The 23760-nt window shown below is 41.5% G+C and overlaps 1 protein-coding gene across 6 annotated transcripts in view; it reads left to right on the top strand.

The window, feature by feature from the left end:
* Positions 1-23760, top strand: part of FRY (FRY microtubule binding protein) — a 674187-nt gene that overhangs the window by 608813 nt on the left and 41614 nt on the right. For all 6 annotated transcript variants that reach the window (XM_086935130.1, XM_086935129.1, XM_086935133.1 and 3 more), the window contains exons 55-58: positions 875-1064; positions 8223-8372; positions 18249-18347; positions 21070-21153. In XM_086935130.1, the coding sequence (XP_086791256.1) occupies positions 875-1064; positions 8223-8372; positions 18249-18347; positions 21070-21153 (523 nt within the window). The remainder of the gene's footprint in view (positions 1-874; positions 1065-8222; positions 8373-18248; positions 18348-21069; positions 21154-23760) is intronic.

Below are 23760 nucleotides of genomic sequence, written 5' to 3'. Positions count from 1 at the left end.
AAGTTTGAAGCAGTGCACGTTTTATCAGAATGGTTCCTTATTCTAAGGTAAAACTGGGCTTCTTTCGAGTAATGAAAGACAAATATTACTAAATGCTGTCTAATGGTTATTAGTATAAACACACAGACAGATGAAATCATAGCCACTGGAATTGCAACTCTGCAGCCGTAGCATTTTCGGAATTATTATGGATATGCCACATATTACATCATCTTATGCATAACTTATAGATTTTAATAAAATATTGTTTTCCAGGTCAATCAGATCAAACGTTACTAAAAACCCAACCACACATGTCGTGCAGAGGGAGGCCACCTTTCAGTTGCAGATTGCTGTGTTTAGGTATTAAGGTGATATTAGTGAGTTGAAACCTTTGCCCGTACAGTGTTAACGTGTAAAAATGGTAATATAGCAAAGTAGCACTGCTCTGTGCCACGTTACTCTGCATAACTTGACTTTTCGTGCTGCATAATTTAGCCCCCTGCTCTAGATGGTTCCTCTGACCAGACACATACAGTCTAATTCAGTTAATACATCTAGAATGCACTATGCCAGCAGCACCCAACTCATTCTAAGGCTGGGTGGGAACACTGGCCTGGCACGCAGCAGCTTTCGTGGCTGTTTCACTGCAGTTTCTAGATGACGCGGAACTGTCAATTGGAAGCCGATAAAAGGTGGTGCTTCTGGGGGACCTCCACAAATATGATGGTCGAACAACATGCACACATGTTCTAATCCATCTCCCATCCCAGTCCTGTACCATTCACACATAACCTTCCTTTATGCAGTTATTTGCAGCACTTGGCATGCATCTTCACATTGTGATGTGTGTGCTCCTATATAGTATGATCATGATGCCGTGTATGTTTTTCAGCTTTGCAGAAAGTGACCGGAGCACCTCGCCACCTCCCTCGCCCTTCTTTTCGGCCATCATCGCTGCATTTCAGCCAGCAGCCTGCGACGATGCAGAAGAAGCATGGCGCAGCCACATAAACCAGCTCATGTCGGACTCTGATGGCTCTTGTGCAGTCTATACATTTCATGTCTTCTCCTCCCTCTTCAAGGTAAGCCAATGCCTTTGAACTGACAGTCACAGTATTTACTGTTTTATTGATTTATTTACAAAGTTTTATATAGCGCAAACATGACTAATGAGGGTATCAGAGCGCTTTACAAATGATCACAAAGAAGAGACATATAGATCAAACAACAGCATAATTGAGGCCAATACAGGATGTAGTCACTCCCCAGTCTAGGGGTGGGACGGCCCACCTCAATGTCAAATCTGCAAATCAAAAACACTATTGTAGCAGGCGAGTAATAAACAGGGGTGTAGTCAACAATCTAAAAATCTAAAAATCAAATCAACGTGCCAAGACAGGTCTGGAGAGTAGAGTTCCTGGGTTCTCGTATTAGAACAACATTTTCCCAGAACTAAAAGAATTTCCATAGTTATTGAAGTATGATTTAATAGTTTCAGAACTGAACTTGAACATCTTTTTATAGTTTACAGTTAGTGATAGATAATTCCATACATATTGAGAAGGCTTTGTTGGTGCCACAGGACAGAAGCCTCCTTAGATATATATGGTTGTTGGACCTGCGATGGGCAAGCCCAGCACAAAGGGGGTAGCTTGGCTCAAGTGTCAAGGCAAGTGAAGGCTGTCGTGTTAAGCCGGCTTTGACCCAATAATATCTCCTTGTACAACCACCAAAAAGAAGGACACCACACCACTGTTGTAGAAAAATACGATTCCTTTATGTAAAAATTCTCTGTTGTGAATGGGGATCAATTAGGAAAGCACATTTACATTTCTCTTGGTCACAATTTGCTGGGTTTCGACTTTGGAATAGATTCAATAAATAAGCTTAGGAGGACAGTTCATCAATAAATGGAATAAATATCAAGAATAAATATTGTCAATAAAATAGAATAAATATCGAGAATAAATATCTTCAATAAATAGCATAAATATCACTTTCGGTATAGCAGAATAAATACTGGTTCAGTTACAAGAACATCTACAGGTTCATTCTGGTATCGCTGCCACCAATTAAATACTTTAGGAACACTACATTTGCAAATACATTTCAGGTTGGAAAGATTACTCTTACAGTTTATGACGTTTTCACCATTAGTGTACACAGGCTTCTCTGGGCACAACAGGGAGTGCTGGGACTCTTTAATAATCACACGGGGGTTATGCGCGTATATCTAAAAGGCAAGGAAAGACAGTGAACACTTCATTTACACTCGGCTGCCACCGGGTTAAGATCTCTGTTTGCCGGTGGGGGTCTAAGCGCGCCTAGGGGTTTCTGTCACCGCTAGCACTCAGGCGACACCAGTTCCAAGTCTTTAGACTGCGGAACGGGGCTGCCGAAGAGGTCACACAATCTTCGCGCTCAGTCAAATAAATGCCGGTTCACAGTTCCTTTATAACAGCGCTTCCCACCTGAAGAAACGGGCCCACCTCACATCGGCTGCAATCGAAAAGCGATTCAGTCGGGTTCAGCACTTCTCTCGCCAGTGACGGGTTCTCAGGGGCTCCACGGACCTCCCACTGACTTCCTCAAACAGGGATGGTTCCCGCCCACAGCTACAGCCGCCGATCCACTGGGGAGGGGCAGAGGCAGTAGTCCCGCCCAACGAAGGCCGGCCTTTCCCCGCCCCGGCGCACCACCTCACCTCAGTCTGCGCAGGAAGCACTCTACGCCAGTGGAGCTCGGAGACGTCCGAGCTCCTCGCTGGAGGCGCCTGTCACACAAGGGGCACAGAAGACGCTCGCGGTCACGGCGAACTTGCTCTCGCCTCGCGACCCGAGTCAGTCGTAATTCACCACCAGGGGGGGGCGGGGAGGCACACGAAAATCGGCCACAGTCTCTTGGGGATGACGAGGCACTCGATGGGCAGGCGCTGTAGGCGCGAGGTCACCGCATACACAGCTGACTGGAACGCCAATCAGGATCCACGCCAGTGACTCTTGCTTGCTCTACTGCCCGCACTACCAGCTGCCTCAGGGGTCAACAGGGCAGGTGTCAATCTGGTGTCAAGTCTGGAATCTCCTTCTTCACCTAGATCTGGAACATCATTATCCTATCTAGTCTTTTGGTCATCTAAAATGGCCGCTAGGGACTGGACCTTATATAGTCAGTGCCCTGAGGTGCTGGCTCGTGCCAGTAGGTTCTAGAACCTTCTTTGGGTTAAGCCAATGACATGGCACTTCTGGGGTATTTGGGTCTCTAACAGCCACCATACTAGGGTTCTAGAGCAGCCATTTTGTGTATCTGAGGGAAATAAGGTAATTCCTGTCAGGAATGTGCGCCAAATAAAAGGGCGCCAAAACCTTGAAAGGTCAAGGTTCATGGAGGATCCAAAGGGAGTCACTCACATGAGGGAAATGGATGGCCACCATTTTGAGGTCATTCATTCAGGTTGCCAATCCCAGCCTATAATGTCACAGGTTTCACTAGGTGTCTTGTAAATAGGTGCCAAAAACCGTGTGAACAACTGGGCGTCAAGGAACATCTAGCCCCATGAAACAGCACACAACAGGTCCTGGTAGACAAAGAAAAGCGACAAATTTTGGGAGGTACAGGGGAACAAAAGAAATCATAGTGGTGAGGGGACTCTCAGAAGCAGACGGGTCTAACAATGGTGCTTCGGGGACTCTTGAAGCTGCTTCTTTTTGTTTAGGTCTTTATTATACTAGTTCACATTTTCATATTTTATTAGAATGTTATGCATATTCAGCTTCAGAAAAAATAGCGGATGGCCATGACGGATATGTATGATATGGATAATGCCTGCCACATTGTCCAACATGCGTAAAGACTTATCGGTGACCCCTTTACTTGTGACTCCAGCTGCTCATGGATGCCAAAATCCCTGATGGATGGGAAAGCATTGTCCTCAGTGGGTTGATCAACCTCCGAGTGCAGCTCATTCTGTGCCCAGACCAATGGTTGGAAAGTGGTGAGTCGTTTACTCCGGCTTCACTTTGGTCCCGAGTCTGACAGGCAAGACCTGTAGCCCTGAAATAAGAGTCCCTTGCTAGAGACTTTCCCACAGAAATCTCCTTTTTACTGGTAAAAAAAAGGGAAACAATTTTTGGAACAGAATATAGAAGTGAAGGCATGTCAAAATCTAAGAAAAAACCCGGTGCCTCTCCTTCTAAAATGGGATAGTACTCTAGATCTTGATATTGGGATAAATTGCTCCATGCCATTAGTAGCTGCCAAGCCATCAATAACTAGAAATCCACATTTGGAGACAGTGCAAAGTAAGATGTTGCTAGCAAAATACCAAAAGCTGTTGGTTTCCTTGTCATGCCATCTCTTTGGACAGGTGAGTTTTATGTCCTAGTTATGCAAAAAGCTGTGAGTTTATAATACACAATATATTGTGCTGATAACGAGCTGTTGGTAAAGTTATTTCAGCTCTTGCATAAAGTAATTCCAGGCATGAGGTTCTTCGTGTAGATGCACTCTTCTGCTGCATCAGAGTATTGTATTGTAGCATCTGTGGAGCACTTACTTCTTGGTGTAAAGCTGAATCATTTATCTGCATGGATAGTATGCTAAACTGTGTGGATGTGTGGCTGGAAGTGTGTTGTCTTTGCTTTGAACACGGTGACCACTGAGATGTGATTATTGTGTTATGGGACGCAGCGCTTGTTGTTGGGATGTATGAGGAAGTGTGAGTGATAGATGTGCACTATTGTAGTTTGTGGTATATTGGCAGCTGTGATTAGATCTGCAGGCCCCTTTATTGTGTAGGTATTTCTTTATTTTTTATTCTCAGTCCAATTTTCTATGCTGGCTGTGGTAGGAGGTCACCCACTCTGAGATCTTATGGATCCGGGGAAGATAAACAGTGTAGAGGAGGAGTGCAAGGAATCTCAGATCCGCCCGGGTAGACTATTGTAGAGTCAGACTTACCACAATTATGAGACGTAAAATAAGGAGATTTGCGAAGATGCACTTGCTATATTCATCCTTAAAATCAACATTATAGGATGTCAATGCTTAGCGTACGTGAGGCAATTTCCTCAGGTCTTTGACCAGGAAGTGGTTACTGGGCAGTTTCTGTGTTATGCACTATCGTCTACCACTGGTCATCCCAAGATTTAAATGCCACACTTGCCCTTTCTGGGAAAGTACGTGCAAGCAACCCGCTTCGCACACTGAGCCAAGGAGCAGTTCTTCAAACAGTTGGAAACTTGCACAGCTATGTAGATGCCTTCTGTTTGAATTAGCTTAATGCAGTCCAGATACTTTAATGATTAAAAATAGCAAGACCCCGAGCATTTCCTGAGATTGTTCCAGTCCTGGGCTTGCTTCCTAAACTGCAGAGTGACCTGTATTACCAGTTCAACACTGTGTATGTTTGAGATGTTATTTGTGCTAACAATAATAAAGTGAAGCTGATGTTTATCGGCGTCCAAGGTCTTAAACATGCAAAAGAGCTCCCATTTGATCAGTTTTAGAGAGAAATGTATTCTGCAGTCGAGAACCGTATTGCTTCACTAGTGGAAAAAATATTTTTGGGTTTGATTTGCATATTGTACAGTCTGCGACTGGCCCAACGATTGTTCTCCTACTGCTTTTCATCCCAGCACAATTTAACCAGCAATTACCTTTGCCCCCTCCAGGAAAAGTAGTATAATTGCCACTGAACTGGGCCTTCAATACAAGCTGCCATCTGGGCCCTACTCTCGCACCTACCCATTTATCATTTCATCCCTGGCAGACAGCACACTTCCCTCCTCCCTTAAGCAGACAGTTCTGCCCTCATTCCTCTAGATGTCATCAAATTCTCCTCTGCTTTGGACATACCTTCCCAAGGCAAAATGCTACGACTAAAGATAACCCTTTATCTTCAACAATAACGTTTTTGTGGTATCATTTGTAGCAATATGGCATTATTTTCCAAAGTGCATGAATCGCAAAACAAAATTTAAGTGCTGCACCGCAAAAAGTGCAGGGGAGTAACGATGCTCTGATTCTCGTAGAACCTCTGTTCAGACGACCTGGGGCAGAGTCACTAAGCATGCAAAAATACATTTAAAACCAGGCTACAGTTCATCAGAGAGCACAGGCTGTTTCTTTTCGTTGTGACTGTGTGTGCTTTTGTGTCAATAATGTTACAGTACAATTGACATCGACAGGCAGCTGTATATAATCCACATGCAGCATTTCATTACCTCCAGATTCCCATAGGTGGAAAGAGGGCCATGGGGCAGAGCTTGTTCCCTGTCTCATGGGAGTGACTGAAGGTGTGGATGGTAGTAGGGTGGAGTGTGGTAAGTGTTTTGCTCTAGGTGACCATACATTCTAGTGTTTCCACCTAGATATTAGCAGCCTGGGGTGTGGCTACTTCCTGACCAAGTCTCCAAGTGACCACAGATACCAATAATGTGTGCAAACTCCCTAACTAGGGAGTTTACAAAAAAGTGTGAGTTAGAACCCCACAGGGGCATTGGTGGATCAGACCTTCTGGAGCCTTCCAGTGTACAGCTACGTAGAGGATCACACATTCTGTGGGCCCTAGTGACCTCTACCCATAAATGTTCATGGATAGTAGGGTGGAGCCAACCCTCTGTGCCTCTGAGTTATTCCCCATGCTGGGCTTCCCAGACTATCCAGCCCCTTCTACCATCTTTGTCTACTGTGACTTCTCTCAGTGCGGGGTGTAAAGAGAAAGATGGTCATCATCAGCCTGACAATAGCATGTTTTGTGTTTATAGAGAGGCGCTTAGGGAAATAACCGGATCTGAGCTGCTGTGGCTTTTATACCAGGATCTGGCCAGGCCTACATTTGTTATTACTGCCGGGGAGGAGCAAGCATATACCCTGCAAGAATTAATGAACTTACTGCATCCAGACCCACTTACGGGGCTGGCCACCACTATAATGGTTATCTTGATTACCTCCATCTTATGCTCTCCGCTTACAGTGCAAGTTGTAGATTTGCCAACGGGCCCTTCCAACCTGTCCCTTGGAGTGTTGCTGGCGAAGGCCACCACTTGGTCGTCTGGAGCGTACCCAGCAGTTGCTCATGGTGGGTCCGTTTCCCATCTTACCTTCTCTTAGGCTACCTACTGGGTCCTGTACTATTCAATGAGAGATCTCTTAATGACCGGCCCCAATCAATCAATCAATCAAGAAATTTGTAAAGCGCGCTACTCACCCGGAGGGTCTCAAGGCGCTGGGGGGGGGGGGTCCGCTACTGCTCGAACAGCAAGGTCTTGAGTTGCTTCCTGAAGGAGAGGTGGTCTTGGGTAAGACGGAGGTGGATGGGGAGGGAATTCCAGGTCTTGGCTGCCAGGTAGGAGAAGGATCTTCCACCCATGGTGGCTCTTTGGATGCGTGGAATGGCGGCGAGGGCGTGGTTGGTCGATCGTAGTTGGCGGGTGGGAGTGTAGAAGGTCAGGCGGTTGTTGAGGTACCTGGGGCCTAGGTCGTGGAGAGCATTGTGTGCGTGGGTGAGGAGGCCCCAGGGAGAGGGCACCCCTGTAAGTCTTAAACCTTGGCTTCCAAGGTGACTGCCTCCTGCGTAGGCACCACAGCGCGGAGTCATCCACACAAAGCATTCTGGTTTCAGGCAGACTTCAGGACCGCTCATCGTTTAACTTGCACAACCACACACTAACCCTGTACACACTAGCAGCCATGTTCTGCTTTCACACATACACCCTCCAGTATCCCACGTCCACTCGGCTGTATTTAGCTCTGCTATTTAAAGGGATTAAAAGTCACTCTCCTTTTTAAAAACAACATTCACTCCTGTAACCTATTCACAGCACTCCCCAGAAACTCATTCTGCATGGAGAGACCCAACAGGTATATAGAGCAGTATAAGCATTCAGGTGCCAATACTCTGAAGAGTAGTAGTGCAATATTTGCACTCCGAACTATAGTCCACCCGTAGAGGAGAAAACTTTCCCCTCAATTCGGCCTATCACATTCTCTCACTTTCTCTGACAAAGATCTCACAAGCAGTAAATGAAAAAGTAACATTCACATTAGAAAACATATGAGAAAACCTTCCTTCCTATCTAATAAAAAGCTCAACTATTTATATTAACTACCATCATAGTCTCCTACACCCGCCCAAGTTTGTTCAGGTTTTTTTATGTTGTAGAATTGTGTCTATGTTTTAGGGCAAAACTAGTATCCCTGAGAGGTGAATGTTTTTTATTTTTTTTATTTTAATTTTCCAGAGTATTCAGAAAAGATTCTGCTTCCTGACGTGCGATGCAGCCGGGTATCTCGGTGACAGCCTTCGCGGAATAGGGTCAAAGTTTGTGAGCACATCGCAGATGCTGACACTGTGCTCAGAGTGCCCTACTCTCTTTGTGGATGCGGAAACTGTGAGTATCGTTCTGCAAGTCCTGTACAATGTCATTGTGTAATGGACACCTTAGTTTTTGACTCAAGGTTCAGCTTCCCAAGTGAGCTATCCTGCCTTATGAGTTTACTCTCTTGATTCTGCAGAAAACAAATTGCCTTTCCGCAAGTCCTTTTTTGTGGCTCGCACACTTAGTCTTCTCTCTGAGTCCTCTTAGTTGAAGTTTAACTTTTGTTTCCTGCTGCTCATTTGATGTTCACCGGTTTTGTGGTATTCTGAAGGGTTGTATGACATTACAACGCATGCTTTTACTACGCATGCCTTTACATCGCAAGTTTTACAACGCATGCTGTTACAACGCATAGTGTTGAGGGGTGCAGGATAGTGAATAGTTTAATTTACTATTCCAACTTCAATCTCCGTGGATAGTAGGGAAGGTGTTTGATAGTAAATTAAAACTATTCCCTATCCTAGAGCGCCCCCCAGTTCAATGCGTTGTAATGACATGCGTTGTAAAACTTGGGATGTAAAGGCATGCGTCGTAAAAGTTGCGTTGAAAAGGATGTTCCCCACTCTTAAGCCTGCAGAGGTTTTCTGAGTTTGCTTCAAAAATCAAAATGGTTTAAAAAGTACATGGTAGCTGCCCTGTGCTGACCTGACGAGAAGAATTGATATTATTGTACACTCTGTATTGATTGTCGCCAGATCTGCCAGCTCTTTACCTCCTCTGAATCGTTAGCTTGCCCTCTCACTCAAGAGGGACACAGAACTTCACTTCTAATAACATCTCATCAAGAAAGTACAGCTTCAATAAGTAAGATACCATTAAAAGCCTCTGCAGTCCACTCTTATCCAAATTCACGTCCGGTTTAAAGTAAAACCTCATTCTATAGGCAATTAATGCACATTGACACCCATTAAGAAAGACGCCCTCAACTGCTTAGCCTAATGTGAAAGATTGTCAAAGGTTTTTATATATTGGATTGCTTAACATAGGCTAATCGCCTCCTCATAAAGTGGGGTAGGATGTTCAGCCAAAGAGTTCTTGTGATCCCTGTTTTCTTGTTTCATTGATAGGTCAGAGTGTTGGTCTGAAGTGGGGAAGGGCTTTTACAGATCAAAGAGGAAATCACTAATTTTGGATAGCCAAAAAATAAAACGTGCTGATTGGTCTGTCTGGTTAGATATATTAGTGCCCATTTGCAAACAGACTGCCTGCTGCAGTGCTGTACTCCATAACAGTGACCTGTTGGAGGAATATTACGTGGTCCCAGTACCTGACTGTTACAGCGATCATAGGTAGCCTAAGTTGAACCACGTATTGTCAGCTGTGCCTTTTAATTCAGGTCAGTGCGTCTCTTGACTGACACATGGAGGTGTCACAATATTGGCTGCTTAGGGCTGTGCTTTTTATTGGTGGATACCTTTTAGCTCTGGCAGGACTCACCAGAAGCAATTCAAAGACCACGCGTCATCAGGGCTGGCATATCTTTAGACATCGGTCAAGTCTTTTGTGAAACAGCAAGCGTTCGTCTTCCTGAGACTATGCAGAGGAATTCACAGCAGTTAAAAAGTGTTGGAACAAACCTTTCCACCCATTACTTTTTGGTGCCCTCACAGATTCTCCCCAAGTGGAAGGGGGATGCTTAGAGGCTCCTCATAAAACTGAGGCCCAATAATGCTGAAATATTTCCGGAGTTGTCTGTATTTTTAGTGCAGCAGGGGAAGTGGCCTAGGAAGTCATGTCGAGCTGTTGCTTTAGGAAAAAGAAAAATTGATTTCTACATAGCAAGCACTTTTCTGTAATATTGCAGATGGGCCAAAACAATGGAATAAAGTGCCGCTCAGAAGTGTACACAGTAGTAAAGAATTGGCTAAAATATTTCCATTATGGTGACTTTAGTAAATGTCGCTCTCCACCCTTATCATATTTCTGAAATGATTGTTAAAACTCTCTGCATAAGTTACCATACCTGTTTGCCTCAGTTCTGACATATTTTATTTTGCTGTGTGTTGGTGTAACTAAACCGAGGAATTGCGTAAAGTTTCTTAAAAACAGAGAATCAACATCGCTGCAATCTCTAGAATACGCTGTCATGCATTTCTACTTCAATTAAACAGGTGTAAAATGCCTATTAAGATGGCTAGAACCTCAGAATCAAATCGGCGCTTTAATTGACGGGTTTTAAATAAGACCCCCTTGCTCCCAGTCTCACTAAGTTGCGAAAATCTACTTTAAGTATAGACAAATTACCTTAGCATTGAAGAACTGCTGTTGTGGTATTATGAAAAATATATGTCTGATCTGAATACTGCTTGTAGTGTAGGTGTGTTAAGTTTTATTTTTCTGCCAATAAAAAACATTTATAGCGGTGTTGTCTACGATAAGTCCAGGAGAGACAGATTCATACTAGATGGAAAGTCACTGATTATATTATCTGGCTTTCCTGAAAATGTGACATGAATACGGCCTTCCTGGACCTATGTTGGGTACTTCTCAGTATAAGAGCAAACTTTTAAAACACACTGCATTCATCCCAATAATTTCCCTCTTGCATGACCTGAAACAGTCCAAACTTCAGTTTTCCATTGCCCTACTTTGAGGCATTTAAACACTGCCTCAACCCACGCTTCCTCCCTCAGCCCCCATTGAGAGGACACCAGGCACTACATAACACTATATAAATGCAAAGCATTGAAGACCAATGTGATCATTAACAAAACTAACTCTTTCATATCCATGTACATCCAGTCCCCATTAGTCACATTGGCTACATGAACCACAGTGTTCATGTGACCAAAGTACCTAGATCTTTGAGATTTGTTTTAATCTTATTTTTTTAATAGACCAGCATGTTTAGGTATCCTGTGTAGCACAACGTGCTCTTTATAACCTGCAGCATACTCCCGGCTTTAAGTCCATTTCTTCAACAGTGCCTCAGTTGCAGTATTTACAATATGTTCTGGTGACAGTGAGCTGGATGAGTCTCGCAGATACCGCAAAGAGACATTCTTTTCTTTTCTAAGTTTGAATTGTCGCTCTCTTCCAGGACATAAGACAGAAATATTTAATCTGCTACTTGACGAGACGCCTGACGCCTTGTTTCTGACAGAAACATGGCTTCAGGACAGTTCGGGACCCGATATTGCAACAGCTCTCCCGGACACATACGCTATTATTAGACAGGATAGGCCAAAAAATGTAGGTGGTGGTATAGCTATCATTTTTAAGAAAAATTACAACTGTGAAATTAGCCCGCTCCCATGTTTAGGGTGTGAGGGTGCTATTTTTAAGCTTCTGCTAGCCCCCAATTATACCTTTTCAGGCGCCCTTGTCTACCGTCTGCCAGGGCCCGTATCTAACTGGCAAGCTGCCTTGTTGGATCTGCTTACCTCGCTGGTAATGAAGGCGGCCAACTTTACAATCATTGGCGATCTAAATGTGCACTTGGATAATGCCAACTGTACAATCGCAACTGACTTTATCTCTGATTGTGCCTCCCTCAATTTAATCTTGAAAAATACTGGACCCCCGCATCGTGCAGGGCACTTATTGGATCCCATTTTCTCCAATATCCTGGATATGATTACATTCCCTGCCCTTCCCATCCCATGGTCTGATCACTTCCTAGTAAAATTTTCCATTCAAACTAATTTAGGTAAAAACGAAAATATATCAACTATTGCTCAATATATTAGGAAGTGGAAAAAGTTGGACATTAATACTTTAAATGCCTTTCTTGAAACTAATGGCCCATGTGCAAAATCAGACATTAAAAGCCTTTCTCTTTCAGTACAGAATTGGCTCATGACAGCCATTGATTCTTGCCTACCTAAAACAAAATTAAGAGGCCATACCCGTCATCCTCCTGCCCCTTGGTTTAATGACACTCTAAAGGAAGAAAAAACTAAATGCAAAAGTGCGGAGCGCAATTGGCGGAAAACCTATTCCCTGGAAGCCAAACAAACTTATAAATCTAAATTGACGCACTATCAGATGTTATGTAGAAGAGCAAAAACAGACTATGTCTGTATGACAATTACGGAGGCGTTAAACAAATCAAAAACATTGTTTAATGTTGCAAAAGAGCTTGCAGGATCTAACACTGTTCAAAAACCACCCGATTTAAACAAAAAACAGTGTGATCAGTTAGCTTCCTTCTTTGTCAACAAAGTGGACAAAATTCATAAGGGCATAGAGCTCGCACAAAAAGATCAACACCAGCTTAATACGATCATTCCTGGTGATCCAATTATGGAAGTTGGCGATGCTTCCAAAGAGTTGGACTCTTGTGCCATTGACAAAAGACATGCAACCTTAGAATGTTGGCCACCGCTAAATGCCGACATGGTTGTCAATTTACTAAATACGATCAAATCCGGCTCACCAAAGGACCCCTTACCCTGCTCTGTCCTAAAACAATTGAATAGAAATGTATTGACGTCCATTACAGATCTACTTAATGCCTCTCTTCAGGAAGCATACGTTCCAGCAGAATGGAAGCATGCTATGGTCCACCCATTGTTGAAGAAGGCTGGAGCAGATCCAAATATGCCCTCCAACTTTAGACCAATATCCCTTCTGCCTATCTTTTAAAAAATCTTGGAAAAGCACGTGCATCAGGTGCTGTCGGAATTCATAAAAACACACGATATCCTTCCTTTACAACAATCTGGATTCCGTGTAGGTTTTTCTACGGAAACGACATTGCTTGGAGTGACAGAAAACATCCGCGCCATGATAGATAGAGGAGAAACTGTGGCACTCATATTATTAGACCTGAGTGCCGCGTTCGACACTGTTTCACATGTGGTGCTGTTATGAACACTCTCCTCCATAGGTATTCATGGCGCAGCCATAAATTGGATTGAGTCACTGTTAAGCAATCGTACGTTTCAAGTTTTTTCTCAGTCTGCCTGCTCTGAGACTTTACTTCTTAAACATGGAGTACCACAGGGCTCAATTTTAAGTCCACTGCTTTTTAATTTGTATATGAGTCCTCTTGCGAGATTAGTTGAGGAGACAGGTTTGAATATGTTTTCATATTCTGACGACTCACAGCTCCTTTTCTCTCTTTCTTCAGCCGAAAGTAACCATCCTTCCATGCTAAAATTAGGGTTAGGTAAGATCGCTGGATGGATGCAGGATAATTTTCTTAAGCTTAACGGAGAGAAAACGGAGCTAATTATTCTTGGAAAAAATAGAGAGGCCTGGGGACCACAACACTGGCCATCTGAAATGGGCCCTCTTCCTATACCTGTTTCACAGGCACGTAACTTGGGAGTCATCATTGACGAATCATTAGATATGCACCAGCAAGCCGTTAAGACTTCTGCTACATGTTTTGCAGTCTTAAAATGGCTAAAGAAGATCTGCTGGATGCTCCCTGATGGCACCAAAAAAACTGTCATCAATGCCTTGATTACTTCAAGGCTAGATTATAGTAATGTGCTGTACCTAGGGGCAAAGAAAGCTACAATCAGAAGGCTGCAATTAGTACAAAATGCAGCGGCGAGACTTCTTTTCAAAATCCCTATGTCCTGCCCCACTACTAAATACATCCGTGACCTCCATTGGTTGAAAATTGAAAATAGGATTAGGTTCAAATCCTTATGCTTTATGCACAAAATTTCAACTGGAACTGCTCCTAAATATCTGCGGAAACTTGTGCATCCTTACTTACCTTCGAGAGTCCTTAGATCAGCAACCGCTAACAATTTCATTATTCCCAAAATCAAATTATCACGGATGGGGGGGAAGATCCTTTGCCTTCTTAGGCCCATCCCTCTGGAACAAGATGCCTCATTCCTTACGTTCGGAAGTCAGCCATGTGAAGTTTAGGAAAGCATTAAAACCGTGGCTTTTTAACATCTGATATTGACTGGCAAAATACGCATTTCTGAACTACTAGCGCCGGGAAACCCCTTGGTGGGTAGCTGTAGCGCTATACAAATTAAATAAATAAATAAATAAAAGAGAATCAGCTAGTGTGTCATGACAAAAATTGAAAACTGGACGAATGTTCATAACTTGTCGCCTGAAATTTATAAACTTGAACCATTGATTTCCTTTAAGCATCAAGGAGGGTCATGCTTTATATCCTCCCACCTCTAAAAGACACCTCCATATAACCTTAGGTCACAAAGTCAAAGTGTGAGTTTTTGATGGACCACTATTACATTTGTACCCCACACTAAAAGGACGGCCTCTTCCAGGTCTGTTGTCCCATGTTTCGATTGGCTGTACCAGAAAACATTATCTTTTTTGCTTCACAGGTTTGTCATTAATCCATATTTTTATGCCTTCTAAAGCAGACAACTGCATTATACTTCTGTTAGCTTGCCAATCCCTTTTCAGCTAGCATTTAAAACAATTCAAAATAATCCAGAATTGAGTAATACACTTTTAAAAAAAGGATTCGTTACCTGTACACCCTACCTGGAGTTTCCATTGGCCTTTTGTTAAAAAGGGATTCCTTGTGGAAGGTATGCATTCCATTTTTCTATGGAAATGTCTGGAGCCTTGTCTTGCTTTACACTCCCAAATGAAAGCAACTCAGCACTCCTCTGCAGAGGCACATAGTAAAGCAAGAAAGCACCTGGGGGCTCCACACTCACCTAATATGCCACATCAAGAGACAGTTTTCAGACTAAAGCGTGGAGTTTCATTAGTGCAACACTGTCTAGCAGAAAGGCTTTCCCAGATGTCAAATTAAAAGTAACATGCAAATGTAAATTTACTTATATATATGTAAAGCAAATGCAAATAATAAACACTTATAAGTCAGATAATAATGAAACATTCACAAGTGAAATGCAAGGGAACAAAACCTAAGCATAGAGACTAAAATATAAAGAGCATGTGTACATAGCATGTAAGCATATAAAATATATACACAGAAACACAGAATATATCAGATAATGTCAGTGAACAAGTACCAATGAAGAAATGAATGTGCGCACAGAAATAAACACCTATAAAGATGTATATATATATATATATATATATATATATATATATATATATATATATATACACATATATATATATCAAAACTGATAATCCAAGAAAATACCTCACTGGCTGCAATTTCTTCATCTTAGCCCACACAAGACTGGGGGATCCCAAATGACAATACTGGGTTCAAAAGACTCCTCAAGCCGGGAAATGCAGCACTGACCAGATGTGTCCATCCCTCAGGAGAGAAACACAGTTTCGAGCCAAGAAAGCCTTTTTTTTATAATATTCTCAATGCACGAGAAGGTTTAAAAGACACCCTCTACATCAAGGAAACCTACTAGTGCTGGCCAGGCTCCTGCAATCATTCCAAGTCAAATGATCTCTCACGTATTCTCCTCGCGCTCCCATACTACATGTTCCAGCTCCTTATCTTGGTGTAGCCCGAGAGAGTAGAAAACATCTCACAAGTACAGAAAACACCCTCAAAGAGGAAAACAATCTTGAATGTGAATAAACTAAATAACCGTGAGTAACCTGGGTGCCTGCTTGTGCGTGCAGAACTCAAGCTAGACAGAGGCAGAATTCAAGATGGAGTTAGAGCATGTTATAGTCCATAGTTATAACTTACTTTCTCAATGTACAACATAATGCACATTTGTGCACCACTGTTTACCACACTGCACTCTGAGACAGAGAAGCACACTCAACATGTTCTGTTTCAGGTAAGGCCATTTTGAAAAACTCCTAGTCTGAAGCTAAAAGGAGACATGAGATGAAATCGTAGTCCAAAATTGAAGTGCATCAAAATGATGTCGTACATTCAAGATGGAGTGAATTAAAACACATGGAATCAATTAAACACTGGTAGTCCATTATAACAGTCGCAGTCAAAGGTCCTCATTTAATCTCAATACATAGGAGGGCATGTAGCAAATCAAGCGGCCTGGCATAGTGGCTTTCCAAAGAGTTCTATCCCTTTTTTGTACCTAATTCTCCTTACCAGAACAAAGACATAGTGGATTTTTATATCTTTATTGTGCACATTAGATGGCTGCTGATTCAATGTTAGCCTACGGGACAAGCTACAGTGATGAATCAATACTTATTTTCCAATGTCTGGCTTTGCCAAACTTGAAACATAGGGCCTGGAACATATTTTTGAAATTATGGCACTAGGAATCAGTGAGAAGCCCAACAAAACTTTTTTGACATATTGCAGACAAGGCAGGGACTTCTAGAGAGTCTCTTCCATCCTTCTGGAGGCCCATTAGGAAGCTATCAGGCAGCGAATGCTCCTGGTCTCCCCTTCTATCTAGCGTACTTCCTATATACACTCCTCTTCAATAATCGCATTGCAGATGATTACACAATCCATTGAATATGCAAAATTAGTGGCATTTCTACTATCCAATGTATCACATGGACACTCCCATCTACTAATTTTTCCCATGTTTACACCATCTCTTGCACACCACTTCAAGCTCAGCCCAACACAGATTTTCACCTTCTGGTTCATCAACAGACTACCTGAACACAAGAAAAACACTTGCAGCAAATTCACTGAATTTACTTCCCCCACCACTATCTAAAACAAATACAACACTAACCAAATGAACTTCAAGGTCCCAGAAACATTGCCACCAAAACATAATATCCATAGTACTTATTATAACCATCGATCTCACCTCCTACACCAAACCAGTGATCACACTCTACAGCACTTATCCCCAGCCCTAGATTAACTATACCACCATGCATCTAATTCCACATGACACTCTAAGCCTTATACTACTCCTTTCCCCATACTAAGGTCAGGCAATCGCTATAGTCTCCGCCATCCACACAGACAATGCCAACACTTTGTGGGCCTCCCATCCCCCCAACCCCCCAAGTGTGGCACCGACCTTCACACACATGAAACACAAAAAAATCTCACACACAAACGGTCTGAAGTCTTGACACATTCGTTCACTAAGAATATTAATCTAGTTCTCAACGGAAGCTCCCGCAACCCTTGAAATTATTTCATTATCTAGCTATTGCCTTCAACTTGACTACTACACCCAACCTGCGCTTTGTCGAAGCAGGGAGTGATGCGGTGGCTTTCCATATATATTGACTACTACTTTTTACCTTTTACTCCTTCAACGTTTGGCTTTTACATTATTCTGTATCTCTTTGGTGCCATGATTTATCAATTAGAGACGTAGTTCCTTGTGATTTTTTGCTTTTCTGTTTTTACCCTCACCGAGGTCCAATTCAATGTGCTTTTTAGTTCTTGTTTCTCATATGACCAGAGTTATTTGTAGGCATTTCAGAAAATGCTAATTAACAGTTCAGAACCAAAAAAAAATTGCTAATCAAAATTATTGTATGCAATTTGTTACTCACGCAAAATACATGCCACAAACTGATTCAATGTAATTGTGTTCAGGTATAAAATAGGGCAAAACACTGGTGGCGTCAGTGTGCTACATTCCATAATTAGCTAGGCTCAACATTGGAACAGTCATCTAAGAGAAGCATTTCCAGAGTAGTACACCTACCATAGTCAGGCTGACCAGCAAGATGAATGCGAGCCTTCATAATGAGTCCATTAATGCATGCTGTTAATTTACAACCCTATTGAAAATGTGCATTTGCCATTACAAGTTTGTTATTAGTAGAGCTTGAGTTGGGGTTAAAGTATGTACAAATGAATGATTTAATGTTGATTGTAAAATAATGTCGCTTCACCAGGTGTATTAAACCTGACTTGTTGGTAATGAACAGTAAAGGTGTTCTCCCTATAAATTAGTGCAGTTGAAAAGTAGTGATTTATTGGAAACTCCACTTGGTCGTCTTTTGATTTGTAATTGCCTTCTGTGCTTACAGTAATTGAATTCTATTGCTTCCCTTGTAGTTGACTACTTACAACCTGTTCTATTTATTTTCCAGCTGCTTTCCTGTGGCCTTCTAGAAAAGCTAAAGTTCAGTGTGCTGGAGTTGCAGGAATACCTGGACACGTACAACATCAGAAAAGAAGCAACTGTCTCGGTAACCTTATTTCTTTTTCTTTCCACCAACCCAGAATTATCCAAGCTCGGACCAAATGAGTGTTCTCCATGGCAATTTATGGATAGGTAGTATTAATATCCCTTCTATTGAAAGATTTTCTTTGAGGCCATAAGGGAAGCAGAACTAGTTTTATGCTGGGGAAAATATCAGCTTAAGGGATGTTTAAGCATTTTGTAATACTAACCATTCTTACGTAAAAAATGTGTTGGCATAGACATCCATTAGAAGGAGCCATGGTTAGCCGATGCTGTCTCTGCTTGTACTTTGGCAATTTTGGCACCGTTTTTGCTGTCCCTGGTCTCAATAGTCACGAAGGCAGCAGGAGAAACCAAAAATAAAAGTGAATTTTCATAGCTCCTCAGAAGCTAATAGGAGATAAGAAATATGGCACAAGGGGTAACCCTGTGATATCAAAGGTGTTACATAATTTCCATTACCGCAGCATCTAGTTAATGGACATATTTTCGTCGAGGAGTACTCAGAGTTGTAAAGGAGCATAGGACGTCCTGAAAACACTCATTAACCGTGGCATAGTTGCTAAGAGGCCTCATGTAACATGTGCCCCCCTTCAGCCGGGACTGGCTTTTTAACCAAAATCTCTTTTCATGATGGCTTATAAATGTCCTACCTAAAAGTCATGACATAGCTCCTCTTGGCAGCTCTGCTTGATGACTATATATTAGGTGTCATCTACACCAGTAACATAACTGGAAAATGTGAAACCATTAAACAAAAATATGTTAACCATCAAAGTGGCAGATAACAAGGCAAGAGGTCAAACCTCAAAACAATATTGTTCTTTTAATCGCAGACGTGTGGTCAAAAACTATGGTTGCTGGTGTGTAAACTACATAGGTCTGTGGTTTGTCAATGAAGATAAAGACAACTGCCGAAGAAAAAGGGCGTACAAAAAGTGGAATAAAGAGGCATAAAATACACTGGAATTTGAGTAAAATAAAATGTTTACATTGTAACTTGAGCCGCATTGTGAGGTCTTTGTCCAATCTCGCCCGTCCTTTCTTTTTCTTTTCCTTCATATTTTTGTGACCTGTCCCACAATTTCTCTTGTTAAAAAAATCAAAGGTATTGTCTTCATGCCTCTGACGTACTCCACATTGAAAGACTTACTCTTGAGCCACTAGAGATGGGCTTTGTATCACTTGAATACAAACGACTTTGCATGGCAAGCGCCATGAGAATCTTTGGAAGTGATATGTGCGCGTTACAAATGCCTCTGACTTCACTTGACTTGACATCTTTGGATTGTGTGAACATCAACATTTATGCAGTACTCCCTACGGGCCCGTCTGTTTGGGCTGATCACCTCCCTCCCTTTCCATTTGTACTAGGATATATCGCAAAGGAGAACAATTCTAAGAGATTCCCTAAATTTGGATTGTAGTTATCTTTATGCCCTGTGTGCTCATCTTCTCTACATCTAAGGTTGTATTGAAATCTGTTCTGAAGAGGAGTTTGTCTACACTTTCCACCTTTTCCACATAGTGGAGTTTTGATAAACTTACAGGATATTATTTTTTAGAGGTCATAAGTAGTCAAGCACTTAATAGTGAAATACAATATTTATCGTAAATGAGTAATTCTTCACAATCAGACAGTTTCATGAATACACTTACTTATTTTCAGACTGCAGTAAATCTCCCAATATGGGCACATCGCTTCAACACCTTGTCATGGAATAGTAAGCTCTATATAAATGCAGTTTCAATACATCCATATAAGACTATTAACTTTGATCACTTTTGAGAATGAAGCTTTGGAAATGTCCCAGGCAAACCCACCATATGGGGGGATGTTTTCGCTGTTGGAACAAATGAATGGAGGAAGCTTTACACTGTATACAATACAAGCAAATGAACTATCAAAAAACAATGATGCTGAAATAACTCAGCGGTAAAGCAAATAAACATAAAAATAAATTAATGGCACTTTGATGCAAACAAAGAACTTAAAAATGTCCCTTTTACTGCACTGATCATGGAGCCTACCACAGTTATAAATACCTTGAAAACTTAAAAAAATTAATCTGTTAGAGAATACTTGATCATATTTATTGTAAATATTATAAATTATTAATGAGTATTAATTTTCTACTTAAGAACATGTACATTTGAATTCTGTGGTTTAAGGGTTGATCATATGAGTACATATTGATCAAGGTGTGAACATATACCCATGCTGACTGCTCAGTCACACGTAAGGACTAACAGCAAGGGATTCCAATAATTTATTTCCCTTATCTTTTCTTCATAGGATACTTTTATTGTGTTCTTGTGTTGGTAGTATCCTTTTAGGTCATCGAAATAGGTATCTTTGAAACTGTCTAACTCTCTCACCTAGTCCCTTTGAACACTAAGTTCAAAAGCTTTTCTTTCATTGTTGGCCAACAAAGTCACCACACATTTCTCCGTAGAAATAGGGTTCACTACTACTACCAAAGTCCTGGGCTCTGCATATAAAGACCATTATCCATAATTCTGTTCAGTTACATATTGCTGGGGGAGCTTGTAAAACTCTTTCTTAATCAGCAGTTTACCCATAATGGAGTAGGGGGCAAACGGAGGAGGGTAAAGAAACTTTGAGTACTCAAATCCACTAAAATCTGAAACAGTATACAAGTTGGTACATGAACCTCCATATGCTGTATAGGTTTAATATTTTTTTTATATTTTTCCCATAATAGTGGCTTACAAACTGCAAGTCTACTTTTGCTGGTGGTTCAAGAGACGGTGTTATTACATGTCAACCTGGAGACTCTGAAGAAAAGGTGAGAACTATGGGATAAAAGTTACATTAGCTGCACTATCTAGACAGAGACTGATTTACAATATATATTTATAACTTTTTTTAAATGCTTCCTTGGTACAAGTTTAGGAAATATATTGCATGTGGCTTCAGTTAAAAACACACAATATATAATTGAAATCCAAAGAATGAAAGATACCAATTCTTAATCAATCCTTCCATTTGCCCCTTGCACACAACACAATGAATGGGGAATATATGTTTTCATTTCAGTTATTGTCGGTGTTGCAATGTTGTTATAGCCTTGGGTTGGTTGACAAGAATTAGTCATGTCATGAGGAAAGGGTAGGGTATGTCTGGGCAGTTTTACATGGGTCATGATTTTATTGTCCTCTTTGACCTTCTTTTGTCTTTAGTTGTATCTTCCACTACTTTATGTTGCAATTTCATTTTTCACTTTTTTCTGAGTTTATTTGCATAGAGTTCCCATAAAATAGATCATTCTGAAGCTCATTATCCTGGTATTGCGATAGGTTTTTATATTTTGGCTGTGTTGATGCCTGTGGCATTAAGAAATGATGCGCATGATCTACTAGAATCAATTGATTGCAGCTAATTTGGAAATAAATGGAACTCTGAATAAATTGTAACTGTTCATGAAATAAAAAGCAAATGTATTATAGTGTGACAGATGAGACTTTTGGTTCTCAGCTCTCTAAGTGCAAAATCTTACTTAAATTAACATCTACTTGACCCTACATGATCAACCCAAATTTGAGGGTACTCCTAGGGGATATTATGAGAGGCAAAAGTACTACATTTGTCACTGATCTTCCTCATAATGTCACGTTGCAGGTAGTAGTCCTATTCAAGGTCAACCAGTTGATACTACCACTGTGAGACAATCTGTTCCTAAGTGAAGATGCTGTGTGAAATGTATTTTAATGCCAGCATTTATATATTGGAGTTACCGTTCTCAGAGGTATTGCAAGATGTGGGGTTTTTCGACATATTCTTAGAAGCCAACGTCTTTGTTTGGAACAGGGGGAAAACATGCAGAGATCAGCACAGAAATACAGATCCCCACAGTTTATTCCCAAAATCTCATATTGTGAAGCATCTGTGCACCCTAGAGTTACTTGTGCCTCCGATATTTGTAGCTTTGAGAGTTTGTAGGAATTTCAACCTGCTATGGCATCCTACCCTAGGTCCAATACCCTATGTGATAACGGTCAGTTCAATTTGCAGGAAGTCCACCTTTGCAAAGTTCTACAACTGATAAGAGGCATTCATAAAAAGTACCCCGGGATACCATGGGCTTCCTTTTGAATCACCTTAGATTTATCTAGATTAAAAAAAGACCTAGTACTACTGTAGTAGAATTTAGTAGTGTAGATTGTAGTAGTTGGTGATTGCATGTCGGCAATCTCAGCTTCTTTCTGACCCCGGCTCATTGCCGCATTTCATTCCTCTGTAGTTACATGGCTTTAGAAGAACTGGGAGCCTTTAGAACTGGCCCTGGTACAATAGATGGGTGACTGGCTCTACATCTTTCTCTAACACTATACATTTTTGATTTCACATTTTTGTCAGTCATCGAATGTGAGATTCTCAGAAACTAATTAAATTGTCAGTTTTGAAATTGTAGGAGAGTTGCCTGAATAATCGACCTTATGGCCTGATTTAGATCTTGGTGGGCGGGTTACTCCATCACAACGGTGACGGATATCCCGTCCTTCGAAATATAAATCTGATTATATCCTATCGGATTAATATTCTGGTGGATCGGATATCCGTCACCGATGTGAGGGTATAACCCATCTACCAAGATATAAATCAGGCCCTCAGTCTAATCCTCAATCTGCTTTTAATCCCTTTGATGGTTCTGTCGGCAAACGGCCGTCGCGTGCACTACCTCCATAGTGCTGCGCATGTCCCCCGCCCACTCTGCTAAACCACCGCACCACTGCGGAATTGTCGCCGCGGTTAAGCGGTTATTTGTCAGTGCAGTATACTCTGGGATATTGTTTAACTCCGTGAACTGGCTGTGTTAGATGAAGAGATTAGTTTTATCTGATATAATTTTCACTGTGGAAAATGCAGAGGGTTGATTAGACAAAGAAGTTTGTCATTTTGCACCTTTGAGGATTACGATGTAATCCTCAAAGCTGTCGCTCTCATTTAACTTTACTTGAAACTTTGTTTGCCACTTGGAGCCTTACATGGACCTATTTGAATAGTTCTGTTTTTTGCTGAGTAAGTGTGGCTTGCTACAGATCTAGGTGTGACACCTTTTCGTGGAAAAATAAAACTTTGTGATCTAGGTTTGTAATGCATTAAAAGACAGAAGGCCAGTGGCTAGAGCATTTTGGATGCATAGCAGTAGTGCCATATTAATTGTGCACCACCTTCTAGTGCCTTAAAATATCTGTCTAGGTTCATAACATGGACCAGCAGCTTGGGTGCGGCTGGTCTGTACTTTTGAACAGCTGAGTTGTCAAGCCAATTTGTTAATTATTTTTGATAACATATTTATTTATTTATTTATTTATTTATTTATTTGGCAATTTTTAAAGCGCGCAAATACCCTTGGGTGTCTCGGCGCTGTAGATGCAGAACTCTCATGGGG

Source organism: Lissotriton vulgaris, chromosome 8, assembly GCF_964263255.1.
Source record: "Lissotriton vulgaris chromosome 8, aLisVul1.2, whole genome shotgun sequence".
Taxonomy (NCBI): domain Eukaryota; kingdom Metazoa; phylum Chordata; class Amphibia; order Caudata; family Salamandridae; genus Lissotriton; species Lissotriton vulgaris.
Note: the sequence above shows the minus strand (reverse complement) of the source record. Positions and strands in the feature narration are given on the sequence as shown.